Source organism: Periplaneta americana, chromosome 2 (genome assembly GCF_040183065.1).
Source record: "Periplaneta americana isolate PAMFEO1 chromosome 2, P.americana_PAMFEO1_priV1, whole genome shotgun sequence".
Lineage (NCBI taxonomy): Eukaryota > Metazoa > Arthropoda > Insecta > Blattodea > Blattidae > Periplaneta > Periplaneta americana.
This window is the reverse complement of record NC_091118.1, coordinates 178,893,138-178,911,984: the sequence shown is the minus strand read 5'-3', so window position 1 is coordinate 178,911,984 and position 18,847 is coordinate 178,893,138. Positions and strand designations below refer to the sequence as shown.

At 34.9% G+C, this 18,847-nt stretch overlaps 1 protein-coding gene across 1 annotated transcript in view; it reads left to right on the top strand.

Annotated features, from left to right (window-relative positions):
• Positions 1 to 9,076, top strand: part of LOC138694879 (juvenile hormone acid O-methyltransferase-like) — a 46,241-nt gene extending 37,165 nt beyond the window's left edge. The window contains exons 4-5 of the mRNA XM_069819038.1: positions 1,077 to 1,224; positions 8,502 to 9,076. Of these exons, the coding sequence (XP_069675139.1) occupies positions 1,077 to 1,224; positions 8,502 to 8,680 (327 nt within the window). The 3' untranslated portion in view covers positions 8,681 to 9,076. The remainder of the gene's footprint in view (positions 1 to 1,076; positions 1,225 to 8,501) is intronic.
• Positions 9,077 to 18,847: the final 9,771 nt, after the last annotated feature.

Here is an 18,847-nt window from a genome sequence, read left to right as displayed (position 1 = left end):
AAACATAACATAAAAAGACTACTTTTAGAATTAAATCACATTAAAATACGTAATTTATAGAGACATTATACACATATAAATATTACACACGTCATGACATCATAAGTATACTGTATCAATGTTTTCGTAATATGACTATTCCGCCTCATTCAATGGTCTGAAATCTGATTTAAATGCCAAACAACTACACTGATATTTCAGGAACACTGTAAGTTAGTTAAATGTTTACACTCCTCTAAAAGTACTGAACTTTCCACTGCGTCTATTAAATACTTAAAGACTGGAGAATGCTGGGTTTGTAGTGAAAGATCTGTCCTTGATCAGAACACTATGAATGAACGAACCTATTCTTACTATCATTACAACTTTTTATCGGCAGAAAGCCTCATGTAATTTCTATATCACACATAACTAGTGAATGAATGCTAGCCTGTAGTTAATTAGGAATTGAGACACTGCACGGCGCCACCAGTGCGATTTCCAGACCCTTGCACGGAGGAGTGGATCAGGACAGCACGTTTGCACATCTCCTTTTTATGTTAGGTTAGGTTCTTTTCAAACTGAAATGACGAGTGAAGCGTACAGTTAAAATTACTCTAACCTAACCTAACCTTTTTATGTTAGGTTAGGTTAGGTTAGGTTAGGTTAGGTTAGGTTAGGTTAGGTTAGGTTAGGTTAGGTTAGAGTAATTTTTTTTAACTGTACGCTTCACTCGTCATTTCAGTTTGAAAAGAACCTAACCTAACATAAAAAGGAAATGTGCAAACGTGCTGTCCTGATCCACTCCTTTGCACGGTGCCTATACAACAACAATTAATAATTACATAATTGAATTAAATCATATAATTTATATAATTAGTTAAATCTCTTAGGGATTTGTGAGAATACTCTTTGTGTGCAATCCAGAGAAGGGAAGTTCATCTTCCTGATAAAGGAACTTAACTGTTGCGAAATGCATACAAAATGTAACAAAATGTTTCACTTGTTAATACTGCTTTATTTGGACATTACTTCCTGTTATTCAAGAATTTCACGATTAACTGATGGGAACATATTTCCTTTCTGATTTTTTCCAGGACTTTCAGAAGATTTTCTTGCCTTATCAGTATTCACAAGATCCAGCTGAAGACTTTAAAAACATTCTCAAAGATGTGGGGTTCGAAATTATTGACTGTAAATGCAGGGAACTAACATACGATTTCAAGCTAACTAGCAGAATGAAAGGTGAATCTTACATTAGTAAATAAAAATAGAAATTAAGCGCGTTTTACTTATGCATATCTTCGTATAGCCATTGATGCGAGAAGGAAAATATAAAGTTCCAGTTTATGAAATGTTAAGTCATTAAGGCGATGCGATACTGAAATTTTTAAAACCTACAATTTTTTTTATATAAAGAGTTGAAATTTTTACTGAATATGCATATTAATACGGTATCATAATCACACATTATACGAGGCGTGTTCTTAAAGTAAGCTCCAAAAGGGTGTAGTAAGTAAACGGGAAGATATTTACAAACTATTTTTGTTGCATTGTATTCCCCACACTTCAATTACTTCTCAACATAATCTTCACCATTATTGAGGCATTTATCGAGTCGTGGCACAAGTCTTTCTATCCCCTCATTGTAGAATTCGCCCGCCTGCAATGCGAACCACTCCCGCACTGCTGTTTTCACTTCGTCGCCATCAATACGTTGACCACAGAAGAACTTCTTGAGGTACAGGAAGAGATGAAAGTCACTCGGAGCCAAATCCGGGCTGTAGGGGGGTTGGTCAATTTGTTCCCAGCCAAATTTCGAGATGAGATTTTGGGTGTCGTCGCCATCAAAACGTTGACCACCGAGGAACTTCTTGAGGAACAGGAAGAGATGAAAGTCACTCGGAGCCAAATCCGGGCTGTAGGGGGGATGGTCAATTTGTTCCCAACCAAATTTCGAGATGAGATTTTGGGTGTCGTCGCCATCAAAACGTTGACCACCGAGGAACTTCTTGAGGTGCAGGAAGAGATGAAAGTCACTCGGAACCAAATCCGGGCTGTAGGGGAGATGGTCAATTTGTTCCTGTCCTCATGATTTTTTTCATCGACAGCACGCGCCAAATTGTCATTGACCAAAGATGGCCGACCGGTATGCTGCTCGTCATACACAGAGACGCGGCCCTCTTTGAACTTCCTAACCCATCTCCTGACCATTCTAACACTAATGGCATCATCACCATACACCTCACAAAGTTGACGATGAATGTCAGCTGGTTTGATGTTTCTCGCATTCAAGAAATGGATAACAGAGCGCATCTCACAGTCGGCGGGGTGCTCGATCACTTTAAACATTTCAACTGATCATAACTAACCCCACACACGGACTGAAGCTCTGAAACTGCATGCACAGCTTGTCTGAAGATTGAAGAAGAAAATATTCATGCGCAAAATAACGATTGCAGCGATGTGACGGCTATAATTGAAAACGGAACTTACGTTAAGAACAAGCCTCGTAAATATCAATCTTTTCTCATAAACATTCTAAACAGATTACACTTATTTTGTTTCCTTTTTTTTGTCAATTTTCTTTGTGAAAATCCTATTTCTAAAATATATATATATATATATATATTTTTTTTTTTTCTAATTTTTTCATAAGAGTAACACTGCATATTGTGCAATAGAATAGAACGTTTCATTTTCGCTGGGAGAGTTAAGACCATAAGGTCTTCTCTTTCACTCAACCAACCTTAATCAATACAATAGTTACATAAGTACATATTTGAATTATGAATATTTACAATACATTGGAGCACGGAGCATTAGTAATGCTCTAATACCCTAATTTGTTCATTTGTAAAAAAAATAATTCCTTCAATGTTCAAACATTAATAAAAATATATAGGCCTTTCTGCTTTACGTATAATTCCCTAGCAATAAAACTATGCTGAATACAGCCACTCAGATGCTCCATTTCACAACTTACTTACTTACTTACTTACTTGCTTTTAAGGAACTCGGAGGTTCATTGCCGCCCTCACATAAGCCCGCCATTGGTCTCTATCCTGAGCAAGATTAATCCATTCTCTATCATCATATCCCACCTCCCTCAAATCCATTTTAATATTATCTACATCTCGGCCTCATTAAAGGTCTTTTTCCCTCCAGCCTCCCAACTAACACTTTATATGCATTTCTGGATTCTCCCATACGTGTTACATGCCCTGCCCATCTCAAACGTCTGGATTTAATGTTCCTAATTATGTCAGGTGAAGAATAGAATGCGTGCATTCTCCTGTAACTTCATCCTCTTAGCCCCAAATATTTTCCTAAGCACCTTATTCTCAAACACCCTTAACCTATGTTCCTCTCTCAAAGTGGGAGTCCAATTTTCACAACCATAAAGAACAACCGGTAATATAACTGTTTTATAACTTCTAACTTTCAGATTTTTTTACAGCAGACTGGATGATAAAAGCTTCTCAACCGAATAATAACAGGCATTTCCCATATTTATTCTGAGTTTAATTTCCTCCCGAGTATCATTTATATTTGTTACTGTAGCTCTAAGATATTTTAACTTCTCCACCTCTTCAAAAGATAAATTTCCAATATTTATATTTCCATTTCGTACAATATTCTCGTCACGAGACATAATCATATACTTAATAAATAAGTATGCAAATTTCATCATTCTAGATTTAATCACTAAGAAATAAAATGATTAGGCCTACTTGTCGTTGAAAACGTAGAAAATTAATTTTTTGAGATAATTAAATTTAAAGTTTTGATTACACATAACTCGTGCATTAACACAACTTTTTTTCTTCTTTTTTTAACGACGCTCGCAACTGCCGAGTTTATATCAGCGCTGTCCGCGTGTCGGAATTTTGTCCCGCAGGAGTTCTCTACCGAATGCATTTATAGATTTAATATACTGATATTATGCCATAAAATTTCCACGAAAATACTCCTCATGAAATCATACATTTTTATCGCGAAAATAAAAAAAAAAATCATAAAATTTGTCAAAAATCGGCTAATTCAGTAGCGCATCGCCTTAAGCTTATGGCTGCGTCAAAAACAAAAGCCAAGATCACGTTTATTTTACCATGACACTGATGCTGATTAAGGAACATGCTCTGATAAATATCATTTTCTGATGACTTCACTGATCCAATCTAAATTGTACAATATTTGCTCCACGTGGGACTCATATGCCTATTACTAATAATAAATCTGTAGCCGAAATTTTTCTGGTAATTTTCGATTTTCCAAAAATTATTGGTCCTAACACATATAATTAACCACCCTGAAACCGAAAATCGCTTTTTTGAAGTTTTTGTTTGTATGTCTGTCTGTCTGTCTGTATGTTTGTTACCTTTTCACGCGATAATGGCTGAACGGATTTCGATGAAAATTGGAACATAAATTAAGTTCGTTGTAACTTAGATTTTAGGCTATATGGCATTCAAAATACATTATTTAATTTAAAAGGGGGGGTTATAAGGGGGTCTGAATTAAATAAATCGTAATATCTCGCTTATTATTGATGTTTGTGAAAAATGTTACATAACAAAAGTTTCTTTAAAAATAAGTTGCGATAAGTTTTATTCCTTGAAAAAGTTTGATAGGACTGATATTTAACGAGATAAATGAGTTTTAAAATTATAATAACCGCCATCTAAGGCCGTGTAATGAATTAAAAAACAAATGACTTCGTCTATAAGGGGCCTTGGACAGCAACAATCGAAAGCTATGAAAGATAGCCTACAGAGAATGTTTCTGTGTTTGTATGAAGTAATATCGGAAGCTAAATTAACCGATTTGTATAATTAATTATTATTTCACCATTGGAAAGTGTAGTTTCTCTAGATGGACATAATGCTATAATGTTATCACAGTAACTTCTGATATAATATAATATAATATAATATTATATTATATTATATTATATTATATTATATTATATTATATTATATTATATTATATTATATTATATTATATTATATAATTTAAGTTATTTGAAGGGTTCAGAACCATAGTGGGCCAAGCGCCATTTACTGAATACGTAGAAAACAAGGGTTAAAATTAAGTTATTACCATAATTCAATGGAAACCTATAACAAATAAAATATAATATACACATTAAATCTAAATGATGTCAATCTTCATTAAACTATGGTTGCATGTAATGAAAATTAAGAAACATGTTAAAGGAAATTGTCATTGCACCAAATGAGTGTCTCTGGACCAAAATGATCGCGTTTTAATTATTTGGATGCAATTTAAATTAAGTAACATATTAAACGATTTATCCTTCTATCAAACACGAATGTTCCCTGGATCAAATGTCCTATTTTAATTATGTAATTACTTTATATTTATTTCTAACGGGTGCAGCGGAGCGCACGGGTACGGCTAGTTTTAAAATAATTCCAACGGAGACAAATGAACAACAGATTGGCGACTTGATCCGAGCAGACAGGATGAAGGGAACGATATCACAGGTCAGAGTACTCAGAGTGTGTTTTGTTTTTAGTATACTCGCCGCGCTAGTCACTTTTGTTGATATAAAACATTGCATTGGTAATTGTATCAATTCAATCCGTAAAAGAGCGATAAATATATACATTAAACTTGTCGACTTGTAGTGGGAAACATTGAATTATTTTGATTAAATATAGTGCTAATTTATAGTCTATATTGCTCAAGACGATTAATCTAGAAGAATTTAACAATTTAACTCTCATTACTGATTTCTATAAAATCCTAATATTCGAATGTTGTAAAATATGTGAAAAAGAAGACTGAACACATCACTGGTCACCTTATAGAAGTAATGGTTTGGGTCTCAAAACGAAGATTTGTGTTCGGTATATTAAGGGCTGTACTATGCCTTTTGATTGTAATGTTCGGATTCATTCCGCGTTTGTTCCGATATAAATTCCCCTTGCAAAGAACAGTTATATTCCTTAATTTTGTAAAATGACCACGAATTAAAGACTTGAATAACCCAAATAAAATAAGTGTAAAAATCCTTCAAATAACTGTCTTATTCTACCTAAAGAGTGATACAAATAAATTACATTAGGTCATTTATGCAATTAAAACCTGACAAGCGCTTTCGCCAATTAGTGGCATCATCAGGTCTAAAAACATAAACTTATCATAGTGAGATTGAGAAAGTATAAAGACAAGAATAGTGTGGAAAAACAATAAGATTTGATAAAATGCATAATAAATGTGAATGTTAAGATGATGAGTTAAAAACAGTATTACATGAAATAACTGTACAAACACAGAATATTGGACTAATAATCACTAAAAGTGTGCAAAAATTGTGATTAAAATATTCGACAGGAGTAGGCTACGTGCCGGCAACGGGTTTCCCCTTATCCCTTCCTCACCTTCATCAGAATTGAATAAAAATACCTTTTGCAAAGCCTCCTTAGTATTGTACCATGTTACAAAATATCTGTAGATGCAGTAACTAATGTTTGTGTCATTAAAACAGTTATCTTTAATAACTTGAAAACGATTAGAGATATCTCAAAACAGATTGAACCGCTGTTTTTTTTTTTTCAGAAAATTTCACATGAATTTGAGTACCTACATGACTCCCTTTCCATTTAAAATTTCAAAGTTGCATCCAAATTAGCGGCTTTCGAGATAGCTGAGGGCTAGAATCGAATTTATCACTGGCAGAGCATTTGGTCTTAGAAATACTGGTAACACCTATAGTAATCGAAAATAAAGCATATTTATATGGTTCCAGACTTCTGACTGCAAGAATGGCTAACAGTCGTGTAACGTGAAGCGATGTTCAAATTGTTTCTTTGATTTCTCACTCAAAAGATGGCTCTCCTTGTGGCAATGTTTACTCTATTTCAACTACTCATTAATTTAATTCTGTTACAAGACCATGATTGTGATTGCCAACATTAGAACCAGGACGTCAAATCTCAGCTTAATAAAATCAAAGTCTTAGAAGTAGGCCTATTGTCTATGAATAGAACTTAAAATAAAGTTACATTTTGCTGCGAAAATCGACTTCGGGAAGTCTTCATCCACAGTCCCCTTTATGTCGTTTATGAATACGACCCTTAACTTCTGGCACACAAAGTACAAATTCTACAGACATTAAATACAGGGAATAATGGAAAAATCATTAATTTTGTCGTTGATGTATTGAATAGAGTAGACCACGATAATTTCTTAGAGAGAATGTTGTTTTCTGATGAATGGATATTTTCTTGGCTCCGCGGTCACCAGATTTAACTCCGCTAGATTTTTTTATATAGGGTGGCGTAAAAGATAAGGTCTACAAAACACCCGTAAGGAATGTTCAGATCTTACGTAAAAGAATCGGAGATACCATATCAACAATCACACAAGATATACTTAAAAAATTGATCAAAATTGATTATCGAGTAGACAACATCTGAACAAGAGTCGACCTGGTTGGCGAGTTGGTATAGCGCTGGCCTTCTATGCCCAAGGTTACGGGTTCGATCCCGGGCCAGGTCGATGGCATTTAAGTGTGCTTAAATGCGACAGGCTCATGTCAGTAGATTTACTGACACGTAAAAGAACTCCCGCGGGACAAAATTCCGGCACATCCGGCGACGCTGATATAACCTCTGCAGTTGCGAGCGTCGTTAAATAAAACATAACATTTTCTGAACAAGAGGCGCGCATATGGAAACTGTGTAACTAAAGTCTCAACTTATATTAAACTTATAAAGGAAACGTCCACACCTGTGGAGTAACGGTCAGTGCGTCTGGCTGCGAAACCAGGTGGCCCGGGTTCGAATCCCGGTCGGGGCAAGTTACCTGGTTGAGGTTTTTTCCGGGGTGTTCCCTCAACCCAATACGAGCAAATGCTGGTTAACTTTCGGTGCTGGACCCAGGACTCATTTCACCGGCATTACCACCTTCATATTATTCTGACGCTAAATAACCTAGATGTTGATACAGCGTCGTAAAATAACCCAATAAAAAATACAAAGGAAACAGAATAAAAATATGTTCAAGGCACAGTTTTTATAATTTTAATATCTAAATCTTATAGAGGTTTGAATTATTACAACCATTTGCCTGTTTTTCAAGTTATTTTACTTTGCCTTCGTTTGCACAGTTATCTTAATATTGTAATTTTTTTCTCACGTCGTATACTTTATTACATTTCATTATGTTGCATTCCATCTATGTCTTTATGTAAAAAGCTTCATAATATGCTAACCAGACTGAAGATGCTGTCTTAATAGCGAAAGCGCTAATCGTATATATGTTTTATGTGTATAACCTAATGTAATCTTTTGTACCATGCATTAGGTCAAAAATAGACAGTTATTGAAGGACCTATGATATTTATCTTCATTTAGTTGTTAACTTGTCGGACCAACATGCCTTTCAAAAATTAAAAAAAAAAAAAAAAAAAACAATGATTTCAAAGTTATTGCTGTGTATATTTGTTTCATTATTTTATGTACAGTGTGTACTATTTCTTTTTTTGCCAGATTTCATCACCGTGATCAACCCATTTGTTTCCCAGATGCCGAAAGAACTACAAGACATTTGTATCACCGACTATTTGATGGAGCTAACAAAAATCAAATTCGCAAGGGAAGGGAAAGAAGACAATAACGTCACTGAATTAAATTACGACCAAATCGTTGCATACATCAAAAAAGTGTGACATTTAATCAAACAATGTAGCTACATCAGTGTTGGTTAACGTCTCTTTTATCTGCTTTGTCTTGTTGTGTGTTGTGTTTACAGTAGCACCACAGTCTACTATATACAGTCGCGAAGCTTGAGGTGTTTTTTTTTTGCAAATCTCGCGATAAAGCGCTCCAAGCGGTTAGCAACTAGAAACAATAGACTGTCCACGGTCGACTTCGGATTTAGAGTGGACTGAGTCGCATTTCCATCGAGTGCTAGGTCATTGCGTATTTCACATTGATGCTCGTGAAGAAAAATCCTAACATCTATTTCTTATTTTACTTATAGATGCAAAAAGTGGTTAATAAACAGCAGGAAGGAAGATCTAATGACAAAGAATGAAGCATATCTTTATAATAATATAAAGTTTTGCTCTCTTCATTTCGAAAACACACAATTTATGAATGAAAACAAAAATAAATTAATCTGGAATGCAGTTCCAACTTTATTTGATGTTTTAAATAAATCTGTTCTGTTATTACCTGCAGCTGAGAAACAAAAGCTTTGCACTAATTCTACGTCTGTATCAGCTGATTCCTTGAATAATTGTACATTTTCAGACAACTTAGGCCTACTTTTTTTTCAAAGGATATGTTTTTAATTATAGCTGTTAATTTTGTTGTTATTTTTATTTGTTACTTTACTAGAGACGTAGAAAAAGTAAGTCTGTTACAATAAAATTTATTGATCACGTTTTATTTCCAATTCTGGTGTGATTATTATTGCTTAACCTCATCCCACTTTGTTAACTACTACAAGTACCGGTACACGTAAGTTACTCCCATTAATTCATATTTCCATTATTATTGTTATTATATTATTGTTGTAAAGGGAAATGCAAATTAATATTTACTTATTGGTTTCATAGTTCATTATCGCTATAATCTTGAATGAGTGAAGCGATTATAGTAAATTTCAGTTCGTTTTGCACAAACAAAAATAATATTAACCTATTTCTTGCAAGTATCTTCGAGTTTATGGTGGAATTTAATATACTTCATTAAAATAATAAATGAACTTTATCCATTTAAAATTTCAATAATGGAAGGAAGGTGCTAATTTTTCCAAAAGAACACGACAACGAAAGTGTAACGTATTTTGTCATCTGCTAGGAGAGATCTGTGATAATGAGGCGATAGTAGCGATCCTAGTGGTGGGCAACTACCCATGTTTGCATTTTTACTACATATTGAGCTTCGCGACTGTATGTAGTAGACTGTGGTAGCACATAAACTTTGTGTTGGCATATAATGTGTGAGTAGTTCTATGTCTAACCTCACTTCTACTTTCAAAACCACATAAATTTGCAATCATTAGGCTGTAAATAGCATCCACTCCATAAAATATATTGAAATATTAAGCACAATCAGTAGCCTTGATGACGAAAATACGAGGGAGAGTCTAAAAGTAACCTTACTAACTTTTTTATTAATTGAATAAGACTACAAACACTTAATCACTTTTCAACATAGTCCCAACTACGTTCAATGTAAGTGTTCCTGTTATACAGAGTGGCTATAATTAAACTGACGGTGTTTAGCGTGGCACAGCACGGACTGTGATGATCGTAGAATAGTGAAACCTCGTAGACATGCTAATTAACCAATGCGCTCGCGAATTATGCCAAAAATCAGGACCTCCTATATTACCGGACCTGACACTGGCATCCAAGATGGCGGCCGGAAGAGGGATTTCGTAGATTGCAATGAGTTAAAATAAATACGGTATCGATGAGATTATTTTAACAAAATTCTCAATGAAACAATAAATAATAAAGTTCCTTACCTACATAAATGAATATAGTACACTCAGTAACATAAAAATAAGCCTACATATACACCAATAATAAAAGAAAACAACTGATTAAAAGCCTCAATATGTTATTATCAAAGCTCGGATCTTGGGGACTTGTGTGTCGTGTGCTTGAGTAAGGTTACAGGCATAACGTACACAAAGCTCACGCTGCAAGTGCTCAGGGACAGTCGTTTGTACTAAGAAAGTGGTCACATCGAATGGCAAGAAGACGAACGAATAAACTGTGTCACGTCGAAGCCAATGACATTAAGAGAATTACAGGTAAACGGTCTGTTTGAGGAATTAGAAAATACGTGTTATTCGAATGGGTGTTATGGAAGTTTGAAAATGCATTTCTTAAATTTTAGGTACAGAATTTCGTGGAGGAATTCTGAGGAGATACATTATTTTCTTCTAATGCAGAGTTTATATCTTGTAAGTTGTACCACACATAAACTAGAGCTGGAAACGGGCATTCATTGAAAGACATTGCAGTCCTTTAAATTGATGGAGAATTTGTCCATAGCCATGGATCAAGTCGTAGAGGGACCTTCCCTAGTAATGATACACTAATTGAAAACTATTTGCGAGAACAATTTAGGATATACTTATCTTTCTCAGATACGAGATCTGCTGAAAATCGAACAGGAAACAGTGACAGTGAAATATTCAGTATTTTATTTAGGCCCAAGACTTTATAATAAAATTTCAAACCATTTTCCAAATTTGAATTTTTTTTAAATTGAAACTTTTAAAAAAGAATTTTGTAAAATTATCCATTATATATAATAGTAACAAATGTACTTTTTTTACCTTTTATTTCTATCGACTATATTCATGTTTTTATTGAATATCACTGGCTTCTGTCGGATTGTCAATTTATATTAAATGTGTATTTTTCTCTCGTTTTCCCTTTCTTCTTTATTCTTGCTCTTGTGTTGTACTTATTGGTTTGAATTAAGTTAATTACTGTATTTAGTAAACTGTCCTTGTAAATTTTATGTTATATTATTCACTAAGACCACACCGTACACGAGCCTGACTCTTACGGTAGTGGCTAGAAACATTTTTATTTTATAAATGCAATTTGTACTCACTAGGTAGCTAGTTAAAATAAATAAAATAAAAAAATTAAAGTTTGCTCCCGTCACTTCATGTGACGTGGAAATAAGTTTCCTTCGTTTCAAATCATGTTTAACTAACAGACGAAGAATTTATGGGTTCGAAAATCTTCGAATGCATGTAGTCATACACTGTAATGAAATGTACAGAGCAGAACTGTAAATTTGATGTATTTTGCATGTTTATTTATATATATGCTATAAAATTAGATGTTTCAACCTATCATAATATTATCATTATGTTGTTCCAGCCAGGAACCACTTATATAGCAGACCTGACAGTACCTCCGTGCTGGAAGCGGGAGTTTGTTGACATTGAAATCCGGTCGCTTAGCCACGTTCAAAGACACAACTCCCCAACTTCCGAGCTTTGGTTATTATATTAGGCCTAGGCCTATATGTTTTTATATATGAATATTGGCAATTGCCCAATTAACGCCTGTAAAATTCAGATTTGTGAGGAAATAGAAGACAGTAATACAATACTGAATAGCTGCTACTTCAGGATTTAGGAAATCGTACATGGATTATACAAATAGATTTCATCAGCAAATGGAAATTATATAATATGGAGTCCTGTCTTCCTAGTCACTAAACTTTGTCACTGTATTCACTGAGATTGGTTGAAAATAAAACTAGCTATTCACTACGTACAGTTTAACACTGTGCCCATTGATGTTGATTTAGAATGAAATGGCACTATTCACTGTAGTTTCTCACTATATCCACTGATGTTGATTCAGAATGAAATGACACTATTCACTATAGCTTATCACTGTAATATCCACTTATACGTACACAAGGGATTAGATAGGCTGTACAACTAAGAACGATGAAGAATTCACGGCTTGGAGAGCACATCAGCTTATTTTTTTAACTTGGAACACTTTCGGTGGGTTTTATTTTTGTCTTTCAATGCCTGCTTTTCATTTTGGACCTTGCAGTAATTATTAATAAAAAAGTTGGCCAATACCCAGCTACACTTCACTGCTAGTTTCCTTACCACTGAGTTGTTTGTTGGGGTAAAACGTTCACGATGAATGCTTCTTGTCCACTTATCCCTTAAATCTTTATCTTTTGGAAACAAAAATACATGTACAAACGGACTTTCTTTATCGTAATTCGATTTGCAACCTGGGACACTACACGTGTGAGGCGTTTTAAGATTAACAACATAACACTTTCAAGCTTTGTTCTCTACGAAAGCAATTTATATTAATTATATCATCACAATTCTATTATTATATACCTACTTATAAACCTTTCAACGACTACACTAGAGGCAAATGATACAAGAAACACAATAAACATTCACATGAAGTACGTAGGCCTATACTTTCACAGTTGCGTTAACCACTCTATTGTCCACCATGTTTGTTTACTTCTGCTTACAGTGTCAGGTCCGGTAATGTAGGAGGTCCTGCAAAAATATAATTAGTTTCAAGTCTCGCCATCAGGTGTAAATATGGCGCTGTAAGCAGTCAAAACTTACAATAAATTGTTTGTAACTTTGACGTCAGTATGTTCTTCCGGTTGCATTGCATTTTGTCACTTTCCTGTTGCTTGGTGACGCGTGTTGATTCCGTTAGTGAAGTGAATGTTTGTTGAAAATTTAGGAGGTTGAACTTTTCCTTATGAAAACGCAATGGCTATTGAGAAGAGAGACCGTGCGTGTACTGCTAGTGAAGTTGTTTTACCAGAACGACAGCAATAGCAACGCTGCATCGCAGGAATATCGCCGACAGAAACAGTTGAGAAGAGGTCCCATGTCAATTAATGGGCTGAAGAACATGAAGAAAAAATTGGAGGAAACAGGTGAATTAGATTAGACTTAATGATTTGGAATATATTGAAATAAGAAATTATACTATATATATTTAAAATAATATGTTCGTGCTGGAGGCAGTTCCAGAAGAAAATATTTCAAGATAACATAGGATTTTCCGTCCAAACAATATCAAAAGTAGAGTCGATAAACACATACTAACAAGATAAACAAGCATATCATGAATCTTATACAGAGTGTCCCGACTAATGGTATACTTAAATAACAGCATATAATGGGAGAATTGTACATTCTAATTTTGTAACGTAAAGCCTAATCGGTAGAAAATCTCTCCGAGATTTGTTCTATCACACTTGCAAGATCATTACAAACATCACCTTCCGCGCAAACAAAGAAACGAAATGAGGACAGGTTATGCGTCAGTCGTTTCTTTGTCAATCGAGATGTGGACGCCACAGCGTAAAGTGCAATGCGTGCTAATTTTTACTAATTTGGCAAATCATCTCAGCACCGAAATCAGATATTTTTGTGGAAATCGTCTGGTTTAAGATGTTGAAGTTGGAGTTTCTAAGCACAGAAACACAGACGCCTATGAAGAATGTCGTAAACTGTTGAACGAGGGAGTTGCAATTCCCTGCTAGTCTGTCTAATGTCTAATTGAATGACATGGGCTCTAGCATATGACTGGCGCACCTAATCCACAACCTCTTTAGTCACATGCTTTTCAGAATGTTCCCATGTTTTTTAAATCGAAGCTTCCAGTCTCTCGTAGAGATCTATCCCACTCGTAAATGGATTCGCGTGTGGGAGGATCCACATTCCATTCCCTTCGTCCACGCTGCTGAACACGTTGTAGTTGATTAAATTCTAAAGAACAGAGCAGGCACTGCACTTTACGCTGTGGCGCTGTGACTAACAAGGAAACGTCTGATGTATTACCTGCCCTCATTCCGCTTCTGCGTTTGCGCTGCAGGAGACGTAACGCTGGAGATTTTTTATCGGCTGCACTTTATGCTACAAAATTATAATGTAAAGTTCTCGCATTTTACGTTACTTACAGTATGTATACTATTAGCCAGGACACCCACTGTTGGATATCAAGTGAATGATAAAAACAAAAACTATGCTACAATTCATAACGTTTTATTTAAATATGGCAAACTGGGTAAATAATAGAATGTCGAACTGTGCCGTTTGCAGGTCCAGTTTTCTGCAGGCAATGTGATTGTAAATGATTTGGGATTTCCCAAAAAAACAAAATGAAAAGTTAAACACATTATAAGAGGGTTTCCCGGAAGTAATTAGTAATTACACACATCTTTAAGTTTAGGGGTGTGCGGCAATGTCGTGTTTAAGGCTAACGGCACATTGTCCGAAGTTTACCAGTTCGATTCCCGATGCGACCATGGATTTTATCCCTTTAATCTCATCTTTCCGGCCTTACTATAGCTTTGGGGTTTACTCAGCCTCTAACAGAAATGGGCACCAAGTATATACAGATTGCTTATGTCTAAAACTGCTATGTAAAGGATTTTTCGAGTTTTCCATAGTTCATCTCCATTGAACTTCATGGTTTACAGTCTGAACTTCCTGTTGTTAGTTACAACTAGGAGGCGGACGTTGATGACCTAAAAATCTACTTAAAATCATCATTAAAATGCCCTTAAACTAATGGAAAAATGACATAAAATTAAAATAAAATGTCATTTAAATATTATTCACCGTACTCGCACCACAACTTCTAAAAAATTAGTCACCTTGTTTCAATGACTGCCCTGCAAATCTCGAAGAGAGGAGGCAACTTCCTGGAATTTGACTAAGATAAAGGAGAAGAACATGCAACAAAATTGAGGTTTTAAGGGAAAACTATAGATTTTAATGAGAGTTTATAATGTGTTTCAATCGGAGGTGGTCCATGTCAGTGCCTTCATTCTCCGTCTCCTCCTCCTTTCGAGCTTCACTTTTGCTACCACATCTTCCAGATGAGGGAGTGTGAATGACAAAATAAATTGTGGGTGCAGCGTGCATTCTTGCAATCTTTGTGTTAAAAATACTGCCCACTACAGTAGACATCCCTTCCGAACCATGTTGAGGCCACAACGTCCTGTCCAGGATATGGTGAAAGTTTCCCCCCTTCCAAACATAAATTCTAGACACCTTCGTACTAACAAAAGAATAGTAGCTGTCAAAGTCCTCACTTAAATTAAGCTGCTGTCAAACATTTTATATTACTTCCGTTGTGTGAAGTGAAGCCTTCAGTGAAATGAGGGATGGACTTCAGAGTCTGTTCCAAACTATAAAACTCAAACTTCACTGTTATTCACTTATTCAGTAGGTAATTACTACTGACCTATTTGGTTAGAAAATAATTTAACAGACCTATCGGTAAAGAAAAATGTAAAATGCATTCCAAATTATTTAAAAGTTCTTCAAAGTATTAAAAATGACCAAAAATTTACAAAATATATATAAAAATGACCCAATAGTTCAAAAACGTCAAAAAATGCAATAAAACAAATTACTGTTTTACGTTGCTATTACAATAGAAATGATTTCTATATTAATAGGCATCGTCCTAATGTTAAAAATAAGAAGATGACTTTTCATCAACATCCGCCCCCTAGTTATATAACAGAATGGATAAATGGTAACGGTACAGATCGACAGTGAAGGAAAACAATAGATTATGATGATACTATAACTTACATAATTATAATTCTGTTTATAAAAATCTGCTAATATGGCTTACCGAATAATGTTTCTGTAAATAAGGTATATCTCATAATAGAGATAAATATGACAATATATTTCTTATCTATGCGAATGGGAAGCTGCGTAATGGAGATAATGAACATCAAGTAATCTTCTTACAGCATAGTGTCTTATGTCCTCATGTGCCTTGAGAGCAGAAATACGAGCTTAGGAAGATGACAGGTGAAGAAAGGAATGTGAAAATAAGACAAAAAGTAATATGCGTTACAAGAGCGGTATGTTGTAGTTTTCATGTTCGAGGAAAAGTTTGAAAAAGCGAAACGTAGTTGAGCTTTTTTAATTTCCGAGAATTGAAAGAAAACATATCGCTCGTGTATCGTACATTATTTTGTGCGAAGATCGTTTATTACATACCTGAAAGACGAATTTCTAATTAGTTGCAATGAAATCTCCATCTTGGTTTCTGTTCAATGACGGCAAATTTGCAAAACAAAAATATCTATCTTCAACATTGTTGCTTTAAAATGTTTTCTGTGTTTACTATTCTCCAGCAGGCCGTGATATACGTCTGTCTTTTTTTTCCCCCAGTCTATAAATGCGAACTTAAAACAAACGGCTTCCTTAATGTTACATGCATCACGAATGCAGTAACTTTAGTGGAGTTGTAGAGTTTACTTAATTTTTGGAAATATTTAAAAACAATAATTAACAGTGTAATTTAGGTGAAATTGCAGTGGTAAGTTTCCAATTTATAATTATTACTATATTGAACGTCTCTAAAAATAACATGTTAAAAGCCTAAAGCAGTAAAATCAATATGTCACTTAAGCGGTAAGAAGAGGGAAATTGTTATGTGTGTTCGGATGGGAATACTGAATGTGGAATTTTAGACTTACAGCGGATTGGTTTTGTGCGGAAACCAAGCAAATACGCACGATCTCGCACAAACATATTTTCACACCTGTAAAAGCTTGATAATAACTGTCACAATAACACTGCCTAGCACTGATAGCAAAACGTGATTTTCATAGATATCTTTTGAACGTCTTTTAAATTTCTACATCTTTCTAAGTTACTTTTCTAGGATCTGAGGAAACTACCATCCAGTTCATAAACCTGATAATCAAGTTGCATGAACTGTTTACTGAGAAACTGTTTATAATCATAGAATTAAAATAAAAAAATAACAGCTGACAACTCGTAAGTAAACTATTGTAAAATAGGACACTTCCTTCTTAATATAGTGCTATACTGTAAAGTCACAGTTTTCAGAAAAATATCTTTGAAGAAGACCATGATTCCAGCATACATGTTCAAAGCTCTCTAGTGTGTAGTTAACAAGTCAGCTAGTTGGTAATCATTACTCATTAGCATTTAGTATAGACTTGAGCTTCGAGACACGGCCTAAATTTAAACTTACGTGGCTTGGCCAGCGATTCTTTCTTGGATGGTTAATGTGGATCTCCCTATGAAAAGTTTGGCAAGTCCTACTTTAGAGGTAGCATAGACGAAAGCGAAACGAGTGATAAAAAAATGTAACTGGAGATTTGTCTCTCACAACTCAGTCAACTCAGAGAAATTGGAATTAAGGCGATCTCTGGTATTACTAAAAGGTTGGGAAGGATATTGTAAACACGGAGAAAAACTAGAGAGTGAATACTGGGAAAAGATGAATATACTAAGCTCTTTATGTACCTTCAAAAGAAAAAATCATGGGATGTTAAATCTGGAGACCTGGCCGGCCATTCTACTGGTCCACGCTGATCAATCCAATGTCCAGGAAAGTGTTCGTCCAGAATAGTTTCGAACGGCAAGACCATAGTGGGGTAGAGCGCCAGCTTGTTGAGCAAATCAGAAAATATGTTTTCTTGCAACATGTTCAAATAAGAAATGACACTGAGGTTCTCCTCAATAAAATACGGTTCAACAATACGATTTCCCCAAATTCCACATCAAACCATTATTTTACCAGCACCTTACAATTTCACAGGATCCATCCAATTTGGGTTTGTGTCTGACCAATACCGTGTGTTGTGTCTGTTTACTTCCCCATTCATATAAAAGTTTGCTTCATCACTAAAAACTATCTTGAATGCAAATGTCGGATCCTGTTCAATTTGTTGTTGAGCCCATCATAAAATTGAAGACGTCTATCATGATCATAAAGAGTTAAAAGTTGTTAAACTCGACTGCATAGTGGCCACCACGAAAATCAAGAAATGTGTTATAGGAAAGCTTCAAACAATCACAATGCATTGAAACTGTCACAGGTTAGCCAAACAGTAAAGCAGGAAAAGTTAATTACCAGAATTGCATAAAAATACCTTTTCCAAAGCCTCCTTACTGTACCATGTTACAAAATAGTTCAATGCCATTGTTGCCCAACATGTGACAGATGAATTACTTCAAACAAATGAAATAACAATTCGAGTTTCTGCGGAGTAGCCATTTTGTTTTATGCTCTTGTTGCCCAACATGTTACTGGTGAATTAACTTCAAACAAATGAAATAACAATTATTTGAGTTTCTCTTTCTTTTAATACCAGTCTCATTTCATAATTCCGCATACTTTGTTAGCAATGGTTAATTAAAGTGTGGGAGGTTTGAAAGGGTTACGATGTATTACATAAACAGAAATCGTGTGGAACCATAACAATATCTACGGCATTATACGTGAAATAAAACAAATCTCAATTAGGTACCTAAAGTTTTCACCACAAACGCAAGC